This window comes from Pezoporus occidentalis, unplaced genomic scaffold, assembly GCF_034315485.1.
Source record: "Pezoporus occidentalis ecotype Australia unplaced genomic scaffold, CSIRO_AGI_Poc_V1 ctg2, whole genome shotgun sequence".
NCBI classification, from domain to species: Eukaryota; Metazoa; Chordata; class Aves; order Psittaciformes; family Psittacidae; genus Pezoporus; species Pezoporus occidentalis.
Genome location: NW_026913855.1, coordinates 13,695,876 through 13,715,891, shown reverse-complemented (window position 1 = coordinate 13,715,891; position 20,016 = coordinate 13,695,876). Strand labels below are relative to the sequence as shown.

The window sequence follows — 20,016 nt, the reverse complement described above, 5'->3', positions numbered from 1 at the left end:
AGCAAAACGAAGATATAACTGAATAAATACACAAATTCTCAAAATATGGGAAGCAAAAATTCCATATGGACTTACCAAACAGTGGATATAATATCCAGAGAGGACTACTTATCTCAGTTTAAACTCATGAACCTGAAACAGATTCTGGGAAACATACAACATAGTGTTGGTAACAAAAATAAAGAAAGGGGACAATGTTATAATTTAATTCTCCACAGGAGATGAGTTAACATGTCAGTATTTCAGATAAAGTTCAGCATATATTTCAGAAACTTTCTCCACACTGTATTTATATGCCAGAGTTTATGATCAATAAAACGAATGTTGCAATTTTATAACTAGTTCAGATTCACCTGAATTTGTCAGGTAAAAAGCAAAGAAACCAAACCCAAGTTAAAAATCATAGTAAAAGCCAAAAATAAAAAGCCACAAAGGATCGTTTGGGATCAGAATTCAGATTATAAATGTGATTAGTTAACAAAACATCTCAGATAATTTTGAAAATCCCATCACTTTTATCTTTCCATTGTATAAATAATTTTTAAAAAAGGCATTTAAGATACTTCTGTCCTTACAAAATTTGTAAGCTGAAAGCTTTCCTCAACAAACAGACATCATTAGAGAAGTAAATATATTAATATTTCAAAGAACATAAAAATAAGAGCTAATAGGATTCCTGACAAGAGAAGGAAAAATCTCTCAGATTCAGTTCAGTTCACTGACAGCCTGATCAGCACACACAGCTATTGTTTCAGCCCATTTTCCTTACCTTGGAGTGAAATAGTTTTTTTCTCCCTCTGTGATAATTACTTTTGACAGTTTCACTGTTTATATGTGAAACTGAGAAACTGTTAATTGAAATAAAAAAATGAGTCACTGTTTCCAGCAATTTTTGCCAGTGTTTTGATCTGTGTCAATCTGAGCTTAATTATTAGGTTTTCTTTAAAGCAAGAGGGAAAACTGTGTATTTTTATTTGGCCCCTACAAATACTGCAGTCTTTAGACAATTGTCGGTTTAAGGACATAAAACGCAACTAAATAGGGTTGAAAGTATATTTAATGATTATGCACTAGAGACCTATGGTAAAAATAACTCGAATGAGAAAATACTTCTTTTTTATTGAGAAGGATATGAGAAGTCTTTAAAGCCTATCAGCAGCTATGATTAGCCATGACATATGGTCTATCACTAACAATGCTGCCAAAATCAACGTCTATCGGCTGTGAGAAGGAAATCATTTGAAAAGCAAACTGCATGTCATAGGCAAAGGGCAGGCTTTGCACCCTGTAGCCAGCCACACGTTCCTCTGGTGTCTGCTGTATAAATACGCATCTGCTCTTATAAACATACTTGACTATTCTGTAGAAATTCCACTGTGATTTTACTGCTAATGGACAAACTGGGCTTGGCAGAAATACATGAAGTCACCAGTAGACTCGGGGATAGCAGAAATTCAAGGGAAGTTTTCCTTACATACTTAGTGGGCCTGGGATGTATGCGTACATGAGAAGGAAGTGGGAGGAAAAGAAGCTTTATGTCCAGAAGAGAAAAATTCTAAACCAAAAAACTTTTCATTCTGAGGGTGCATGAAGTAGCTGAGAACTGTTGTAAAAATCTACCTCAAGAAAGCATTTGCATGGCAAGTTTAAATGGCCCTACAAAAAGGCATGTCGATTTGATACACATAGTGGTTCTCTCTAAGTAGGAATATGCTAAAACTCTAATAATAAATACAATTGGAGTATTATATAGCAAAATATTTTAAAGGATGCAATTATTTGTACAGAAGACAGGGCACACATTTTAATAATTCATGGGCCAGTGTCATCTTAGACTTGAGAAAAAAAAACACCTTTCCTATGCCACAACAAATTTTGTCTTTTTTTTTTATTCCCATATCAGAGTAGATCCAAGACCTTTAACAAACTGTTCACAAAACAAGGGGCAGACAGGGCCACTCCTGAACTCTTCCACTGCTCTTGGAGGTGGAAGCACTCTTGTAGGCAGTGCCAAGCTCAGCTTCAAGCCCATGTGAATCAGGCAGAGCAGAAATTTTAGCCTACCCCTTCCAATAAACTCTTGGCTATTTCCAAAAGCAGCCAAACTTTCCAGCTTTGCCAGTAACTTTCAAACATCTTTTGATTTATGGGCCCCTGAGTGTTTTCTCCAGCTCCTCTGTAAGTGGAGGAGCTCGCCAAAAGATGACTAGTTAAGCAAATCAGCATTTTCTAAGTCAAGACAGAATAAAAGGAAGTGCTCCCAACTGTCTTTTGTAACCATTATCAGTTGCTTCTTCTTTGTGGTGCCAATGAGTGTGTTACAGTAGTGGGTTTCTCCTTGCTACCCCCAGCTTATTACTGCCTGTGACCATACCATGCTGCTCATACGTTGTTGGTGTGCTGCTGCAGGGTGCCTCCAGCCATCATTCAGTGCGTGCCACTCATGCCTGTGAGGCAAATGAGAAATTGCAAATAAGGTCCAAAGCTCTGCTTTTTATTCCTCTTCCACCTTTCCTGAGGGGTTCACGCACTATAAGGTAGCTCAAAGATTCATGGACTGAGACAGAAGTTGGCTAAGCAAGTGGAGACATTAGTGGTCTTAGCCATGATAGTTTGCTCCTGTCAGAAGAGGATAGGTCTCCTTTCTCCATACTTTCATCCTCTGTTTCTGGACATGTACATTTGGATCAGCTTTGGAGACCATACAGCTCTTGGTAGAGAAAAACTGAGGCTGGGTCAGAGATGCCCAGAGGGGTTTGGCAGAATCACACTTCTCCTCTAGCTTGTGTAAAAGGGCTTGCCCAGCTCCCCTGTATGGTAATTTCCCTACTTGCCTTTGCTGCATATTTCCCAGTATGAAGCTGTATCTCTCTTGAGGTAAAATGAGCCAATTGCCCTTCGTCATATCTGCAATGGCCATGGAAAACTCACCCATTCAATCATCACTGTATCAACCTCTTAAGCCTTTGAAACTCTCTCATTTAAAACGCCTCATTTTCGTTTTCTCTCTAAACATACCAACACATTCAGCCCTGACTTCTATGCCTGTCCTTGAACTGATTTCCTGTTCATCATTTCTTGCTGTTTGTGCTGTCCTTTTCTGGGCATGCTCCACATTGTCTGCCCCTGTCAAAATGGGGTGCCCTAAATCAGAGACAGAGTGCCAGCCAAAACCTCATCAATTCAAGCAGAGCAGCATAGCTAATTCCCAGATCTTTCTTACACACAATACTTCTGTTAATACCATCCCAGAACACCACACACTTTTTCTATTAAGGCAGCATCATAATGCTGACTTGCACTTATTTAACATTCACTGAGAACAAAAAGTCCCAAACTAAGGAAATAAGTATGTATAATAACCCCCATCTAAAAACTCTTCACTTCAACAAAGGATTATTTCACCAGGTCAATCCTACAAAATCCCTCTTAGGACAGCAATAATGCAGCTGGAACAACCAGCTTAGAGTAGTTGAAAGTGTTTAAATTAATGAAAAGACTAGCAAAGACATTTTATGTATTCCGAAGGATCTTTGTAGCCCTCTGGATGTCAGATGAAAACCAGAACTTATATCCATTTCACATAATGGACAAATCCACTGCAACAGGCTAAAGCCTTAAAGTGACGACTAAGCGCAAGTTTTCCATCATTGCTGTCTTGCACAAGTATTTTGGCCTATTCAAAGACAAACTATTGAACACCTATGGAAATCATTCTAAAATCAGCCTAGCACATGGATTTCTAACTAAAAGACAGAGGGATTATGTATGAAAACTCTGTGAATCGAAGACATTTAATGGTTAAATGAATCCAGGAATCACTTGTACTGATACAATGAGACCTCTGCTAACAACCAAGCTGGAGAATATCTTTGTGAAACAGACCAGAGGAAAATCTCAGTGTCAATGAGTGAGAGGAGCTGGAACATCCAATAAATCTTTTCTATCTCTTTTCTCTGGAAAATGATAACTGAGATGGAAGGGTTATTTTGGTAGTAGGACAGCCAGATATGAATAGCAGCTCCTCCAGGGCCTGAGGGAGGACACGCAGCTTCCAGAGAGCTGACGCTTGGCAATGGCAGACAAAAATGGATGTCTGCCTCTTAAACAAATGGGTAAATAATGTTTTCATGCATGCTGTATGTAGCTCAATATACATTTAAAGATTTTCATATGCATTTGTGGCAACATATACTATGAATATACAGCAACAAAACTTTGACACCATACCACCAAATCTCTCACCACTTCTGACAAATGCACATTTAAGGTACGAAAATCACTTCCCTCGGACAAGAGGAAACTTCGTATCATACAGCATACTCAGCAGGCTGTGCCTTTACGGAAAAACAAAATCAAAAAAATCATTAGTTTGGGTTTGTTTTTTTTTTCTGTTTAAATGTCTGTCTTTCTCTGCTGTGCTCCCTCCTTTCCCCTCCCCATCTACTCATTAAATTATTTGCTTAATTAACAGAAATTTAACCAAATAGTCAGCTACAGTTGTTATTATAGTTTTCTCTTGCTGCGCCTCATTGACTGTTTTTGCTGTGTTATTTCTAGCATTGTTTAAGCCTTCTGTACTAGGTACTGCAACTTCAAACTATCGTTTGCTTGCACAGGGAATATTACAAAACTTTTAGTGGGGAGGTTTCACCCCAACAAATATTTTTTTGAAATTACCACAAATCACCCAACAATTTGAGGCATTCCAAAACCCCTGCACTGTCTGTTTGATACCTGAGCCCAGAAGGACTTATGCTCTGCCTCCAACTTCCCAAACAGTGAGAAGCATCCCTCTTGGAGGCAGCTCCCCACCACAAAACAGGCAGTGCCACCTGGTCTGTCCTGTCCTGTGCTAAAATTCCTCCATGCTCAGTTGTCATCATAAATGCCCTAGAAAGTCAAGCCCCTTAATATAGTTCAAACTTAATGTAACTCAAATTTAGTGTGAGGTGTCCCTGCCCATGGAAGGGGGGTTAGAACTAGATGATCTTAAGGTCCTTTCCAACCCTAACTATTCCATGATTCTATGAATAAACTCTTTGGAAAAAAAAAGAGAGAAGAAAAAAAACCCAAACCTTCTCCATAAAGCTGATACTTTACTAACCCTTGGCTAAGCATCTTTGAAGTTCCTTCACCATCTCAAATCACAGATAACTTAAGTCCTCTGCATGATTACTTCCACGTTTTCAGTTTACAAAGAGAAGCACAACAAACTGCAATTCAATGGAGTAAATAATATTTCAATATATAAAATACAATAATGACTTGAGGAGAACATGAAGGCAATTCAACAATTGCTTAGTGAGTTCAAGGAGGACACTTTTGACATCCTCAAATGTATGTAACAATAGGCTCCTATACCTTCTGTACTCTAATGGGAATTACCAAAAAAAGTTACAGTATTATAAAATATAAACGGGAAGCTCACGTATTATGAAGGAATGCAGGTCATTCTGCAGACACACATCTTTACCCACTTTATACAGCACACTAACAAGAAAATTTCCATGCTCATTACTGAAGGGGTACTTCTTCACTATAAAAAAATTAAGAATTATGTGCATTTGTATACAGTTACATTCAGTGCTGTTAAATAATCTTTTGCTCACGGGCAGACTCGTGAGCTTCGTGATCAGCAATCACCAAAGGAGAGGCACTGTGATTGATCACTGACAGACTTTCTTTCTCCTCAGCACACAGCTATATTGCCATTTGCTGTCCTGGAACTCCTTGCCTTGCCCCACCGTTACCCAGCAAAGAAGAAGGGATTGATCCTATTGGGATTTGTCAGCTTTCTGTATATCAGCTGGTAAGAATTACATACTTTAAAACATTTTCTTTAAGTGATCTAGCTTGCAAAATAGGGCCAAATGCTGTACTTAGATTTAGGTCCCCTCCCAGGCACGTGGGAGACAGCAGTCTGTTCTGTGGAGAGAAGTCATTTAAACTTCAGCTGAGACCCATGAAAACTATTTCCAGACAGAGGCAGGGCAGGTTTCTTCAAACACAATACTGGTCCTGAGACCATACGTAATATCTCCTGCTCTTATATGGCCTCTTTTAGAAAAACAATTAAATTGCCATGAACTCTGGTGCACTTTGAGTTATTTCTCCAGGCTGGGTTTTTATTTCTAACCCAGTACATCTAACAGTGCCATCGAGTTTACCTCTGCTCGGTGTCTTGCTCACTGCAGAAACTCCAAATCTCAAAGGTCTTGGGGTCATGGGAGCAGAAGAGGAGCAAAACCCAGTTTGGTATTTGGCAGGGACACATGTCTGGGTTTAGAAACTTGAGATAGAAAATGATATCCAGAGCCAGGTGCACGCTGACGGGCAGCAAGGAGGCATCTGCCCCACTCCACCTCCCACTCCACCGGTGGACACCGCCTACATTTCCAGCTACATACCTCAGCTGATCTCCGACCTGTTGGAGGGTGATCCTGAGACAATAAACTATCCCTCACCAGGCACCCCCCAGCCCACAGCCACCCCTTCATGTCCTGTGTGTGTCATGCACCCCTGGAGCTGGTTTTACATCCACTCCTGCTTGTTGCATCCTGGATGCAGTGGTCTGGAGGCACTGCCTGCTCCATCTGAATATGGGCACCTGTCAAAGCTTCAGACCACTCTGAAGATGACTTACATTGAGACTCAGCTCAAGAATGAGTCCGTATACTCTCAGGGTATGCTGCAATATCACTTTCCAGAGTGCAGGAAGCACCCAGGCCCTAGAGCAGAGGGTACAGAACAACCGGTCAGCATGGAGGTGACTTACTCTCACAAAGATTTCTGAGAAGTTACTGGGACTATGAGAGTGCCCATTCTTCCAATTCCCACCTACCAGTTCTCACTCTTACCTAGAGACTGCCTTCAGGCCACCAAATGAAAATCTGGAATAGAAAATAAACTGCACAGATGAAATGTTCCTGTGACTCGAAAACCATCAGAGTGGCTGGCGAAGCAGTGGACTTCACTGCTATGTTACGTAACCAAGTTAGGAGCCATTTATCCTAATCCAGGCCACAGCCTAACAGGATTACAATCACGGCTTCCTAAATTCCTTTTCTATGTTCTGGTTCACCCAGTTGCTTAAAGCCAGCTTAATTTTGCTTGCCTTCTGACAGCATTTGGTTTTTATTGTCTTTGAGACCAGACAGCTCTCCAGGCAGCTATTGCAGTCATGAGTGCCATGCTTTCCCCTAAAGCCCCTATCAGCTGAGCAATTCCACCCCACAGGAGACACAGGTCATGCTGGGACCTGAATCCTCATCAAAGGGTGATGATCAATACAAGTATCAACACATTTGAGTCCTTGCAGTATCTTCTATGACTTGATGTCTCATGGGTGTTGCTGAGATCCTGAGTGGAAGGTGGTCCGTGAGAGCACTTGTCACCTGTGTCTCAGAGCCCTGATAACTGGGTTAAAGATATTAGGATTGCAATACTGTTGCTTTCTTTCCTCCTGAAGCAGCAAGGAACCTGCTTGCTGTCTGCTTTCTTTTTGCCTCCTTGTCTCAGTTAACTGCAACCACAGAGAACAGGGTTCAACTAACAAAAAAATTTCTTAGCCTGTGCACTGAAATCTTTACACATGTAAATAGTTCACTGTTGGTTCTGCAACCTGGTGAATTAATAGCCCCATTTGGGCACCTTATGTTTCACAAGCAACAGTCCTTCCTAAAAGTCTCTCCTTGAACTGTTACTGTCATTGCTGAGCTTCCCCTTCCCCAGTGTGGATGGGCTGAGAACTGACTGGTCACTGCAAGGCAGTAGAGAAACCAAGCAGCCGGTGATGCCTCACATGAGATACCTGCGTCTGAGTGGGGCTTCACTGCAGCTTTGAATACCCACAGTGTTCAAAACGGAAAGGTGGCTTTCAGTTGTGGGGCATCAGGGTTTAGAGAACCTTTAGGCATGTTAGTTAATTCTTGCAAAGATGGAACTTGCACCTCCTGGCTGCATTAAGTAATGCCTTACTCCTGGAGTCATCACATTGAAAACAGTGAAGAATATATACATTTTAGAACTGGCATTTTTAAATCTTAAAAAGGAAATAACAATAGATTTCCATTTACCATTTCAGTGATAACAGATCAGTATAAAATAAACCTTAATTTTCACAATTTTGCATGTGTCTTTGGAGAAAAGTTCAAACTTTTATATTCAAGGGAATATAAATCATTATAGGTTGCATTTTGTATACAAAACTACAATACAAAAAAAAAACCACCACCACTTAAATTTAGAGACTGATAACTTTCTTGCAACAGGTCCATATTCCATCTCTGATGGGAATCAAATTCTTTTTCAGTCACTGCATGCTCATTTTCAGTACACAACTTTTTAATTTAGAATTGACCAGACTCAGAGAGATCATATGTAAGCAATATGTTATTTTCTTCTTTTTGGATCATCCCATTGAATAATTCCCTAGAGATGCCATTTTTTTCCCCTTCAGTGAATGTGGTGGTCCTGCTAACATTCATGGACAGGTAACGAGAGGACAGGATAAATTCACCAGTTTTATCCAGCTGTACTATGACAGCACATCACCTCTCCTTAGTATCTAAATGCTGTTCTCTATCCTATAGCAGTTTGGCAAATTTGGCTATGCCCAGGGCTGTTATCTCCATCTATCCTCCCAATAATTCTGGGCATTTTCTGCTTCTGTCTCAGTCACTGATATTCAAGGTAAAATCTTGGGAAAAAATGAAACTTGGTAAAATGAAATCTTCAGAATAATAAGCTTCCAAATCCTGCATGTATATTTAATAGTTGGTTGCCCATGAGTAATGAGCAATATGCATTTGCAAGATTTACAAAATCCCTAGCAAAACCCAAAACAAAACAAAACAAAAATAAAACCAAAACCTGTCAACCATTCTGTGATCAAATGAGTAAGTTCAGGTATATCTGGAGGTATGCCCCAGGATAAAAAACCTGGAAACGCAGGGCTCCTACCAAGCTGGATAGCTAGATAGCTGAAAGTGCTTTAGCTCTCCTGCGTAGTCATTTGTTTAGGTTTGAAAATATGGGTTGGAGTGCTTCACTCGAGGCACACCAGCTGGCCAAATTGCATCAAGATAATCTAGTTCCTCATTATATAAAATAAAGGCAGTTATCACCCTCTGTTTTGCTGTTAGAAGCACATTAAGAAAACAGCAGCCCTGTGCAGTGAAGAACACATGCTGACATTTGCATGGGCTCCAGCTTGCACCCAGTCTTCAGTGCCTCTGCTCAGCCTCTCTGTGGCCTTCTGTGCAGGCTTTTTCTTTTTAATCACTTAGCTGTTTCACAGCCTTGTTTGCCTGATGAAAGAACCTTAAATCATGAAAATGAGTCTCAACCCTTAACATTTCCATGCTCAGCCCGGACAGCTCCACTATCACCCCCCTCCATTTCCTCACTCTATCCCTTAGATGGGGATTAGTGAATCTCTCTTTAAGGCACCTCTTTATACCCTACCCCTTCCTTCTCTACCTAAAGAAAGGAGAAATCATCTTTTCACACTATTATTATTGGTAGTAGTAGTAGTAGTAGTAGTATTTTCCTTATCATTCTCCCATTTCTCAGTTTCATGACAGTTTCAGGCTGATGGGGCAGCGTGCTTGTCATTTCCTTTGAAGCATGATGCCCAGTGTAAGCTGACAGGCTTGGTGCCATCAGAGAGAGTGGGATTGCATTCCTGTGTAGGCACTGGTGGTGGAAAGTATGATATGTTCCTCAGATGTGTTTTTTTTAAATTAAGAATTAAACCTTTTGGAACATGTTGGACCCAAAGGTCCTTTTTATGGCAATTATCATTAAAATAACACATCCTCATAACAATCACTAAAGACCCACCCTAATTTTTATGTTCTTTACATATTTATTACAAACGTATTAAATTTCAGCCATTATTTAATAAATAGGGACCATTTTTATATTCTTAAGTCCAGGCATTTGCTACCGACCACACTTAGGAGACATAAATAATGAAAATAATATCAGTGGACTGACAGCCACTACAAGGTGGGTTTTTTCTGAGAGAAGAAAAAGGCAGAAAGAGAGGGTCTAAACAGAAGAAAAGAAGCCCTGTAAAGCAGGCATGTTTATCCTTTCTCTTAACCTTCTTTCCCTTTTCCAGAGAGTGCTTTGCAAACGGTTCTGGCACAAAGGAGCAAAGCAGCTACCTTTGTTTCCTACCTATCTGCTCCTCTTCTCCTCCTCCCTCTTAGACCAAGAGGAAATGTGCTGGAGAATTCTCATAGCCTCTAGCCTCCTGAAAACCTCTTCCTACTCCCCAAAACAGTGGTCAGCAGTGGCAGGATAGAGACAGTGAGAAACAGCACTTTGCCTTCACAGATCCTTGAAATATGGCTAGGGCTGAAAAGCTGTTGTAACTAAAGAGCAAGCACATATGTGAGAGCTCATTTGAATAAGCTTCCCTTAGAATAGTCACGTGCCATCCCTATTTGTAAGCATTTTTTTATTTTACCATTATTTTGCCACTGTTAATAGCCAGTGCCACCAGGGTGAAGAGCAGAACATTGTGTGCATTTCAAACTGTGATGAAACCCATCTAATTCAGCAGCAGCTCAAGTGTGCTTCACAGCAAATAGCCCAAATGCCAAGGAGATGTATTGACAGTGGAGCTAATTTCCTCTGTATCAAGATTGTTTTGATAACTTGGTCCTTCAGGAGCTAGAAATCATGAAGTGGTTCTTCTAACTGAATGGTTTTAACCAAAGGTCATTTCTCTCCTTGTCTAGGGTCCTGTGGATTTATTCTGTAACAGGAGAGTGGGTATATCCGCTCTTTGCTTTGTTCAGCCCAGCCGGGCTAGCAGCCTTCTTTGCCGTTAGCGTTGCCATCATCATCTCTTTCTACAACTTCGGGGAGTTCCTCAACAGCGTTATATGGGGTCAGTCCAAGTTTTGTTTTTCACTTCTATCTATATGAAAAAATATCATCTAAATGAATTCTTGTGATTGCCTAAGCAGGTAGGAAAGGAATCTCAGAATGGTTTGGGTTGGAAGGGACCTTAAAGCTCATCCAGTTCCAACTCCCTGCCACAGGCAGGTGCACCTTCCACTAGAATAGGTTGCTCAAAGCCTTGTCCAACCTGGAAGGGGACCCTTGTACACTGTGGGTGTGGTATTTGGGTGTCTGCTAGAGATTGATAGGTCCTAACCAGTTAATAACAAAGAGACAACAAATTGGAGCAAGAATCCCAATCCCACCAGATACAGGGCCAGGTTTCACAAATGTGGCTCAAGAAACACCACTTAACAGCATAATCACTGGAATTTGAATTTCTTCTCAAACAAGGTTCCAGAGGAACTAAATCTCTCTGGCTGAAACTTTTACACCTTCATTATGTGGTGTTTGTCAAGGGAATTGCAATTTACTGACAATTTATAGGAAGGCATTAGTGTATCCCAGTGAAAGCATCACAGCACCTCTGTGGGTAAAACAGCACTTCAGAAAGTTTTACAAACTCTTGAGAACATCTGCCTTCTACTTTGGTAGTGGCATAATCAGTGGTGATTTAAAGAAAATGAAAGGCAGCCTCCTTGGACAAATGGGCAGTTAGAAAAAGAAAGTAGTTTAGGAGGACACGTTCAACAAGTGAAAGGAAGGAATAAACAACTGATGAAGCAGCTTTGGTGGTTTGGCATAGGGTTATATTATTATAATTATTATTATTTCTCACCTGGTTTCCTCTCTCCCTTCTCAGTCAAGATTATGGTTTTGAGGATGAAAGTGTTTCCGTCAGGAAAACGCATGTATTTTATTTAGGACAAACGTGTGAACATTTGCAATTTCTTACACTAGCTTTCTGATGAAAGAAAAAATGCTGCAAAAACACCTCTGAAAATAAATAAGACAACTTCCCTCTGTTCTCAGGGAACATTTAATGCCTGATGCATTTTGTGAAGTCTCACATGCCTGTCAAGCCAAAGCAGAGCGTCTGTAGCTAGTCTCTCACCATTCGTACTCTCAGCTACCTAAAAGCAGCAGATTGACTTTCAAATGTGCTGAATAACCAGCTTCACCGCTTGATACCTTTGCAAATAAGATGCTTGCTCTACATGTCCATGTTTGGAAATTTTGGCTGAATTCTATTCTTGCATAAATGTGATACAAAATGAGGATTGCTGGTAAATGAAAACAGATCCTGCACTAGCTCTGTTTTCAGAGGCATCACATAAACAGTAGCTATTACTAATCAAAGACCACATCATCATAAGACAATATAGGTCTTTGCATAGCTTATACATCTAGGTGTCAGATTTCTTCATCACTGAGTACATAATAGTAATTTCAGGCCTAGAGTATGCCTAAATTGGAGATGCGTAAGTTGGAGATAATCAGAATGAAATTAATTTGATTTGCAAGGTGTTAATCAATTGGGCAAAAGGTCATGCCAAGCAGAGATCAAATTAACTGCACAAATTGGACACAGTTTGAACAGCTGACTAAATATGCCCACTTAAGAGATGTTAATTTAAGAGCTTTCTAAAGAAACTGGGACAAACACTCAGCTTTCTTTTCTGTGCACAGAGAAAGGCTGAAAAGCATCCCCCAGTTGTGATAGCACAAACGTTATCTCAGAGAATATATATAAACACAGCATACACAATATCCTCCACAGGTATCTGGTGTGCTCTTGCAATCTATGGAGAACTCCTGTGTGTAGTGGGTCTGCCTCTCCATACATACTTCATATTTTTCAAAGGATCCACAAAATCATGGCCTTAACAATTACACAGTGTTTTCATCCATGTGTGGGACACTGCGCTGAGTTACATTTCCCCATGTTTGTGCTGCTTCACATGCATCCTCAGCTCTTCACCCCCAGGACTAGCAGCATTCCCTGGATTTGTTGTGCACTGATAAAAGAAGTTTCAAGCTGTACCCTGATACCTGGCAATCCACAGTATCTGAGGCTATAGTTTGATTGTATGGGAGCTTTGGCAGCAATAACTTCTCAATAAGCTCCTGCCTACTACCCCTCACTCCCTCTTATTCTACTACGCACGCCTGTTTCATAGAATCATAGAATAGTTTGGGTTGGAAAGGACCTTAAGATTATCTAGTTCCAACCCCTCCTGCCATGGGCAGGGATACCTCCCACTAGACCAGGTTGCTCAAGCAAGGTTTCTTGCAAGCAGAGGCTGTTTTCAACACTGTTTTTTTTTTCCTGACCCATTTCTCAGCTGTGTCCACCCAAGAGAAGGGTAGGACCTCCTTAAGCTGTATTGATAACAAGGCCACAATAAATATTGAATCACAGCCAGAGGGAAACTATTTGAAATTACAGTGTGCTGGAGTCTTAATAAGTTCCTGACTGAGATAAATCTTTGGCTCAGCATTGCCAAAGTAAAAAGAGCTGCAAACTGAATGAAGACATGATTCCAACATACCTCTCTTCTCACAGCAAAAATGGCTCCACTTTTTTTCATTCTACCCTTTCTTGTATCACCTTCCCATCACAATAACGGAGATGATGCAGTTAAAACAACCCTGCAGAAAGAAAAAAAGCAAACCACACAAAGCAAAACGATTTGTGGTGGTAGAAGACAAACCTCTCCATCTCTCCAGACCCTCCACCCTGTCCACCACAAAGGGTATGTGGAAGGGCACTTCTGCCCTCTCTTCTGCTTCCTGCTTGGTCCCCCAAAGGCACGGTTTGAGTTACAGTAATGCAATTGTCCAGTAGGTTCCTATAGCACATCTGGAAACACCTTCTCCACTAACACCCATAGCCACCAAGCAATTGGACCTGATGCTGGCAGCATCTACCAGGCAGAGCACCTTATCTGGGCTGCTCTGACCAGGCTTCTACCCAAGGGGAAAGGCTCTGGGGAGGCTACTTCTCTTTCCTTCCCACTTGAAGGAAGAAAGCTAGCTGAGTTTGTGGCCAGGTAAGTTGTGTTTAGTCAAAGGTGTGAGAAGTGATTCACAAATAGCTCCACATGAATGGCAAGCCTGGTTTCCTTTTGGATTTACATCCTGTGGCAGACTTCAGGCCACAAATGAAACTTGTCCCACAGCATACCATGCTTTATATGGGCTCTCTTTCATGTTCCTTTATAGCTTCAGGCCACTACCACTTGTCCTAAAAACAGCTACGTAAATATTTACTCTTTTTCACCCTTAAAGGTATATTCAGGTCCAACTTATTCCAAAGTCTATGGATGGCAGCTTTCCACTTCAAGCAAGTAATTTTTAAAGCGGTATGTCCAGTGCTTGACCAAAAAGATGCAGTATCATTTCTGAGAGCTGAAAAATCCAGGCTGTCAAATAATATAACCTTGTTTTCCCTTTTCAGAATAACCAAACAATGTCAGACCCTAAATTTCTTCTATTATTTATAGATGAATTGTTTCATACAGTATTGGAGGTTTTAAAAATGTATTATCTCTTATGTGCCTCTCCCTCCCCTTGCACAGTTGGATTGGTGGTAACTAAGGCAACCCAGCTGCATAGCCTGAGAGGCACAGAAAATAGTACCAGTAATGACTTTTTTTTTGCTTTAAATCCCAGAGTTTCTAGAGTACTAGACCATGTTGAGCAATACAGAAACTCCAAAGAGGATAATTTGAAACAGTGGGCTGATTCTTTTACTGCCATAAATTCACCTCAGCCAAGAATTTGGCTACAGGGTCTGAGTACCAAAGAGGAACCGTGCGATAGATTCTCCTGTTCCCTAATGGGCAGAAAAAACATACAGGCAACTGATCTCATGTTACTACAGTCAAACTAGAACACTCACAAATAAAGCAAAGCCGTTTTCCCTTGCGTTTTATTCCTGGTGAGACAACCAGATCCTCAGGAGAAATTTGGATCAAAGTTCTCCACATCAGACAGAGCAACATTTCAGATGAGGTCTCTTCCCTGTCACCAGCATTTGAAGACAAAGCAAATTCATTTGTCTTCCATCTAACTCACCTGGAAAAAAAAAACAACAGAGAACAACATTCAGCAGCTGTTTCAGCTCAATAGTTTGAAATGCAGCTGGATAGGAGCTGTAGCTAGCAACAAATACCCACTGCACCAGTGATTTAAATACCTGCAGAGAGACACTGGGCAAACCTCTTGCAAGATTTTACATCCACAAGGCCTCTGCCAAGTCCAGAGAAATGCTCATCTCCATGTGATGGAATGGGGCAGAACAGGAGGCTAGCTCTAAGAGCTTGCAGCAGCTCCAACAGATCCATGCCTTGATGCTCATTGACCTTCAGAGGAGAAAGCTTTGGTCAGCAGCTGGCTAGGAAACACTGGGGACAAAGCCAGAATTACAGATATTGTAAAGCATGGGATAAAGCAGTACAACAAGAATAAGAGCTATTATTCCCAGGAAAAAAGAGAAAACTTATGGTGGAATAATTGCACCTGCCCAGTGCACAGATGAATGTGCTCCTCCAGATCTTCTACAGGCTCTTGAATAGGCTCTTGAATAGCCTGTGAAGCCACTGCTGAAACATATTCACCTAAAGCTGAGCTAAAGTTAGATGGCAGTCTTCTTTGTGGAGCACTTCTACATTAAATGAATTTTCCAGAAATGTATAACATGTTTTAGGAAACAATTTTTTTTCCCTGGGTTTTATTTTTGTATTTATGTGCCTCTGAAACCAAGCTCCCTTAATACCCTGTAGTCAGCTTTTGGGAAACCCAGCCTACGTTGACAGCACATGAATCTGTCTAATACAAATACTATAATACGATTGAATTCTCAATGCTCTCATTCTTCTGAGCAGCTGTTGAGATTGCAGAAACTCGAGTGGCAAATAAAGTGATGCAAAGGGCAACTGTGTGAGATATATTTTACCATTGTCCTGGCACAGTGGTTTTGCATGAATGTGAAAATGCTCATGTTCTGCAGATAGTTATTAATGCAGATACAGGTTCTACCCTTTATTATTACAGCGTCCAGAAGGGATCTTTAAACTGAGCCTCTTTTCAAGAATATAACTTCATTTGTTCTATTGTGCCTTTGAAAACAAAGAATAAAAGTCCAGGGTGTATCTATTTCTTTCAGTGAACAAATAATATTTATATCTACAATTTCAGTATATTGCCAGTGACAAATGGAACTCAAATTTAAGAGGATTTACAGCCCAGAATTTGCAAACTAAATACAAATACCTGCTTTTGTCTCATCCATTCATCCTAGTTGTGCCACAAACCTGTGATGGCATATTTATATCCTTTATATTTGTCACTCCCCCAAGCTGCAGTTACCCCTCGGGTAGAGGAGTCTAACTATTTAAAGGAAACCTGTGCCATCTGTCACACACCCTGCTCTTACTGACAAGTTTATCTGATGATGCACTGGAGGCAGACAGGATCGGAAGCCCTGGCAACCTAGGGCTTACAGTTTCATCACTGAAGGCCAGACATTAACAGGTGCTTGCTAATATGTTGTCCCTGACCTAATAAGATAGTCTTTTTTTTTTCTACCCAATCTTTAAAATATATATGTGGTCAGTGCAAAATACATACAGGATCCTTTGGGAAGGAAGAAATGCCAGGATTTTACTCCATACCAGGTCAATTAACAAACGCTAGGCAGGCTGGAGATAAATAAAATACAGCAATTAGTGTTTCAGAGCCTCTGAGGTTTATGGACAAGGAAAGCACAGGGTTCCCTGTGCATAAATGATCGTCAACAGGAAGACTGAGGCCATGTATTAGATTAGGTACACTTGGTGTGCCCCATGGCAGTATACTGGGTCTCTAGGTGGTGCTTCTGAAAGCTGTGGACCTGCAGTAGGCCCTGCACTGTACTGGCCAGCCATGTGAGGATGCTCCAGACATCTCAGATGCAGGGATTAATGATCAGCTGTCTTTCCAAACAAGCTTTATTTTTAAAGTTTTTCACATATTCTTACACCAAGCTAGGTTTGTTTGGCAGCATATACTTTTTCCCATTAACAAAGCACCATTATTCTCAATGGATGTGGTCATGTTAGATTTCAAATCATTCCTCAGTAGCAGAGTAATCCTTTACTTGCTAGGGATGCCTCAGGCTCATTCAACATCAGCAGCTGGTCCAAGCCATAGCTTACTCCCACTCCCAGGTGGGTTCGGTTTCCCAGGGATGTTGGGAGGCTGGGGCCAGGTTCACATCCTCCTCCCAACAGTGTATCTGATCTGTAAAAGGACTTCTCTATTGTGCTTTTTTTTTTTCCACCCCATAATAATCTCTTCTCCTCTGCCTCCAAACAGGAGATTCAATAGTAATACTGGACTACAGGCAGAAAGGCAAGTGAATCCTCCTCTTAGAGCCAAACAATCTCTCCATGAACACTGAAGCCATGAAGTAGAGGAAAATAAATGCAGCTGTGATAAATCCTTTCTCCAATTCATTGCAGTTTCTGGTGAAGCCATTATGTCATCAGACATATGGAAAACTAGTGGAAAATATGAAATGTTTGCCTCTTACATGATAACTCTGCAACTTCTATGAAAAGAAAATTGTGTTCGTCTGTTTACACAAGTTTCTCATATCTTGCACAATGTATGTGAGGATGTGTCCATGGTTAAAACTCATCACTGGTAAATGAACTCCCTCATGAGCTTGGCACTACTCTCTAAAAGACCTGTGAATGCAAGCCAGCTCTTGTTTGGATTGCCCTTCATCAGGTCTGGAAAAAATTAAGAAGAGGGATAATTTTAACAGTGCTGTGACTTCCAAGCTAGCTAGATAACAAATTGGGCTAACAAGGACTGTAATTAGGAATGTCTGCACAGTTCACCATGGAGCCAAGTTCTCCTAACGAGAAACTTTCTGGGATATTAATATGCATAATATCTCCCTTCCATTTTAACAGGAAATCTGAATGCAATACTTTCTTCCTTTTTCTTGGTTTCAGTTAATCTTGCAGCAGAAGTAACCTAATTATACTGAGAGTATGATTGCTTTGACAGAAAGCATGTTAATTTAAAGCACTGTTTAACATAAAGCTGCTTGCCATATAATTACACTCCATTCACGTTTACTAATCTACTTCAATATAGTTGATTTCTGTTATTAGCCTCAACATTTTGTTAACATCTAAAACACTGGAGATCTGCTTTGCAAACTCCAATAAACAGGCAAAACCAACAGTAGCATAAGTGTTCCTTAATGGTCAATGTGAAAAAGAAAGATCTCTGTTATTAGCCTTGCATTTAAAAGAGGATTTGAAACTAGTTCCAGTACTTAAATGTCTAACTCCATCTTCATTGCCAAAACCCTTAGCTTAGAGCTACTGTGTGTGCAGTTCACCGGGGTGTTATTTTCATCTTCCAAATGCTGCTGGAGCTTAGTAAAAATGAAACACATTGTAAGCTGCCTGTGAGCAATAAAAAGATAATGTGTATACATAAGATTGTTCTTTTCACATGTTAAGCACCTGATAAAATTCTAGTCTGGGAAGTTAACAGACTAGGGCTAGACTGTAAGCTAACTCAATGAAAGATGTGCATGCATCCAGTAATTCTCAGCTTATCTAGATAACTCACTCCAGCTAACTTTGCAAGGGGAATGTAAGCAATTATGTGGGCACACCACTCCCCCCCCCCCCCCATCTTTTTCTGCTGAAACTAAAGGAGAACATGGAAGGAATACACTTTAAAGATGCTGGTCAAAGGAAATATTTCAGAGACAAACAGTGAAGAAAAAAATCAAGGGAATTAGGGAAGAGGCAACTCTGAACAGTTTTGTTGTTTTTTTTTACCTCTTCTAATATTTTGGTTTTTACTGGTCACAGAATCACAGAACTGTTGAAGGGACCTAAAAGGTCATGTGGTTCCAACCCCCTGCCATGGGTAAGGACACCTTCCACTAGCTCAGGTTGCTCAAAGTAACCCACTGTAAAAGCTTAAATGTCAGAAACTCAAAGTAGAGCCTGGGACCTGACATGGAGGGGTAGCTCTTTCCATGTCTGATCTGAACAGCAGATCTTGTCCTTGACTCCCACTTGTGCCAGGGTTACCTTCTGGATCTAGTGAGGTGACTGTGCTGTTGAACTACAAGGGGTTTGAGGAGAATCGTACGTGTGTGTGTTTCTTTGTTTAAAAAGGACTCAGAAGAGGCACTGCTTTTTGCTGTGGAGAAGCTGGATCCCAGTCATGCTCTTTGGGAAAGCAATCAGGAGTGCCTGCTCCCAAAATACAACTGATGGGATCTTGGGTTTGCTTTGCTCCTTTCTCTGGTGCACATGAAGCCCTGTAAGGAAGAAAGCATGCACCTGTGTTGATTGCAATCCGACACTGATTTCAGAAAGACTTTACTGCGGTACTCTGAGTGAGGATCTGGCCTTTATGACGTTTACACTAGATTCCTCCTTCCAGCCCATTTCTCTGGTTTTATTTTGAGCAAGCATGTGAAGTCAGTCAGAACTGTTTATTTATAGCTGTAGATTTTCATGGCTGTATAAATTAGATGTTATTACTGAATGAGATGCCCGCCCACTCTCCCAGCACAGCTGTACAGGAATCCTTTCATGCTGCTCTACAGTACACAGCCTTAATCGGGAGGAGAACGACATGCTCCCTGTCAGACAGAAGGACCGCTGTTTAAACCCTCCAGTGAAAAACAGCAATTAATATTTTCCACAGTACAACGTACGATATGACAGCCACAATTACCTAATACTGTTTAGACCTGCCACTTTTGTTCGGCAGAGAGAGAAAATTAAGGTTTACATTCACCAGAGTAAAAAACCCCGCTCAAACTAGAACCTACGCCTGGACTTTTTTTTTTACAAGATCAAGTGACTTTTCTCCAAAGGGAGAGAGTGGGACAGGGACAGTCAGGGAAAACAAAAGCAAAATCGGTTGTTATTTGAGACAGAAAATAAGAACTTCTCCCATAGCCACACAGACAGCTATTTCCAGCAGAAACAGCTGGAAAGCAATATCCACCATGATTAGGAGCTTTCATCTTAGCTCACACCTTTCTAAGTTTACTCCCACAAAACAACATAGGCAAGTGATAATTTATTCCCTCCCCAATTTCCCACACAAATTTCTTGGTCT

General features: G+C 40.8%; 1 protein-coding gene and 1 long non-coding RNA gene across 5 annotated transcripts in view; one reads left to right on the top strand and one right to left on the bottom strand.

The window, feature by feature from the left end:
* Positions 1 to 18,467, top strand: part of ADTRP (androgen dependent TFPI regulating protein) — a 35,359-nt gene extending 16,892 nt beyond the window's left edge. The window contains exons 3-5 of one of the 4 annotated variants that reach the window (XM_062617902.1): positions 5,697 to 5,812; positions 10,755 to 10,906; positions 17,221 to 18,467. In XM_062617902.1, coding sequence (XP_062473886.1) covers positions 5,697 to 5,812; positions 10,755 to 10,906; positions 17,221 to 17,264 — 312 coding nt within the window. In that variant the 3' untranslated portion in view covers positions 17,265 to 18,467. Of the gene's footprint in view, positions 1 to 5,696; positions 5,813 to 10,754; positions 10,907 to 14,320; positions 14,700 to 17,220 lie in introns of those variants that run through there. The other 3 variants (XM_062617900.1, XM_062617901.1, XM_062617903.1) reach the window with 3 other exon arrangements.
* LOC134163235 (uncharacterized) lies at positions 12,830 to 17,034 on the bottom strand. The gene is made up of 3 exons (XR_009964635.1): positions 16,495 to 17,034; positions 14,765 to 14,940; positions 12,830 to 13,512 (listed from the first exon to the last, which is right to left on the bottom strand). It is a non-coding gene; the product is annotated as an uncharacterized LOC134163235 (long non-coding RNA).
* Positions 18,468 to 20,016: the final 1,549 nt, after the last annotated feature.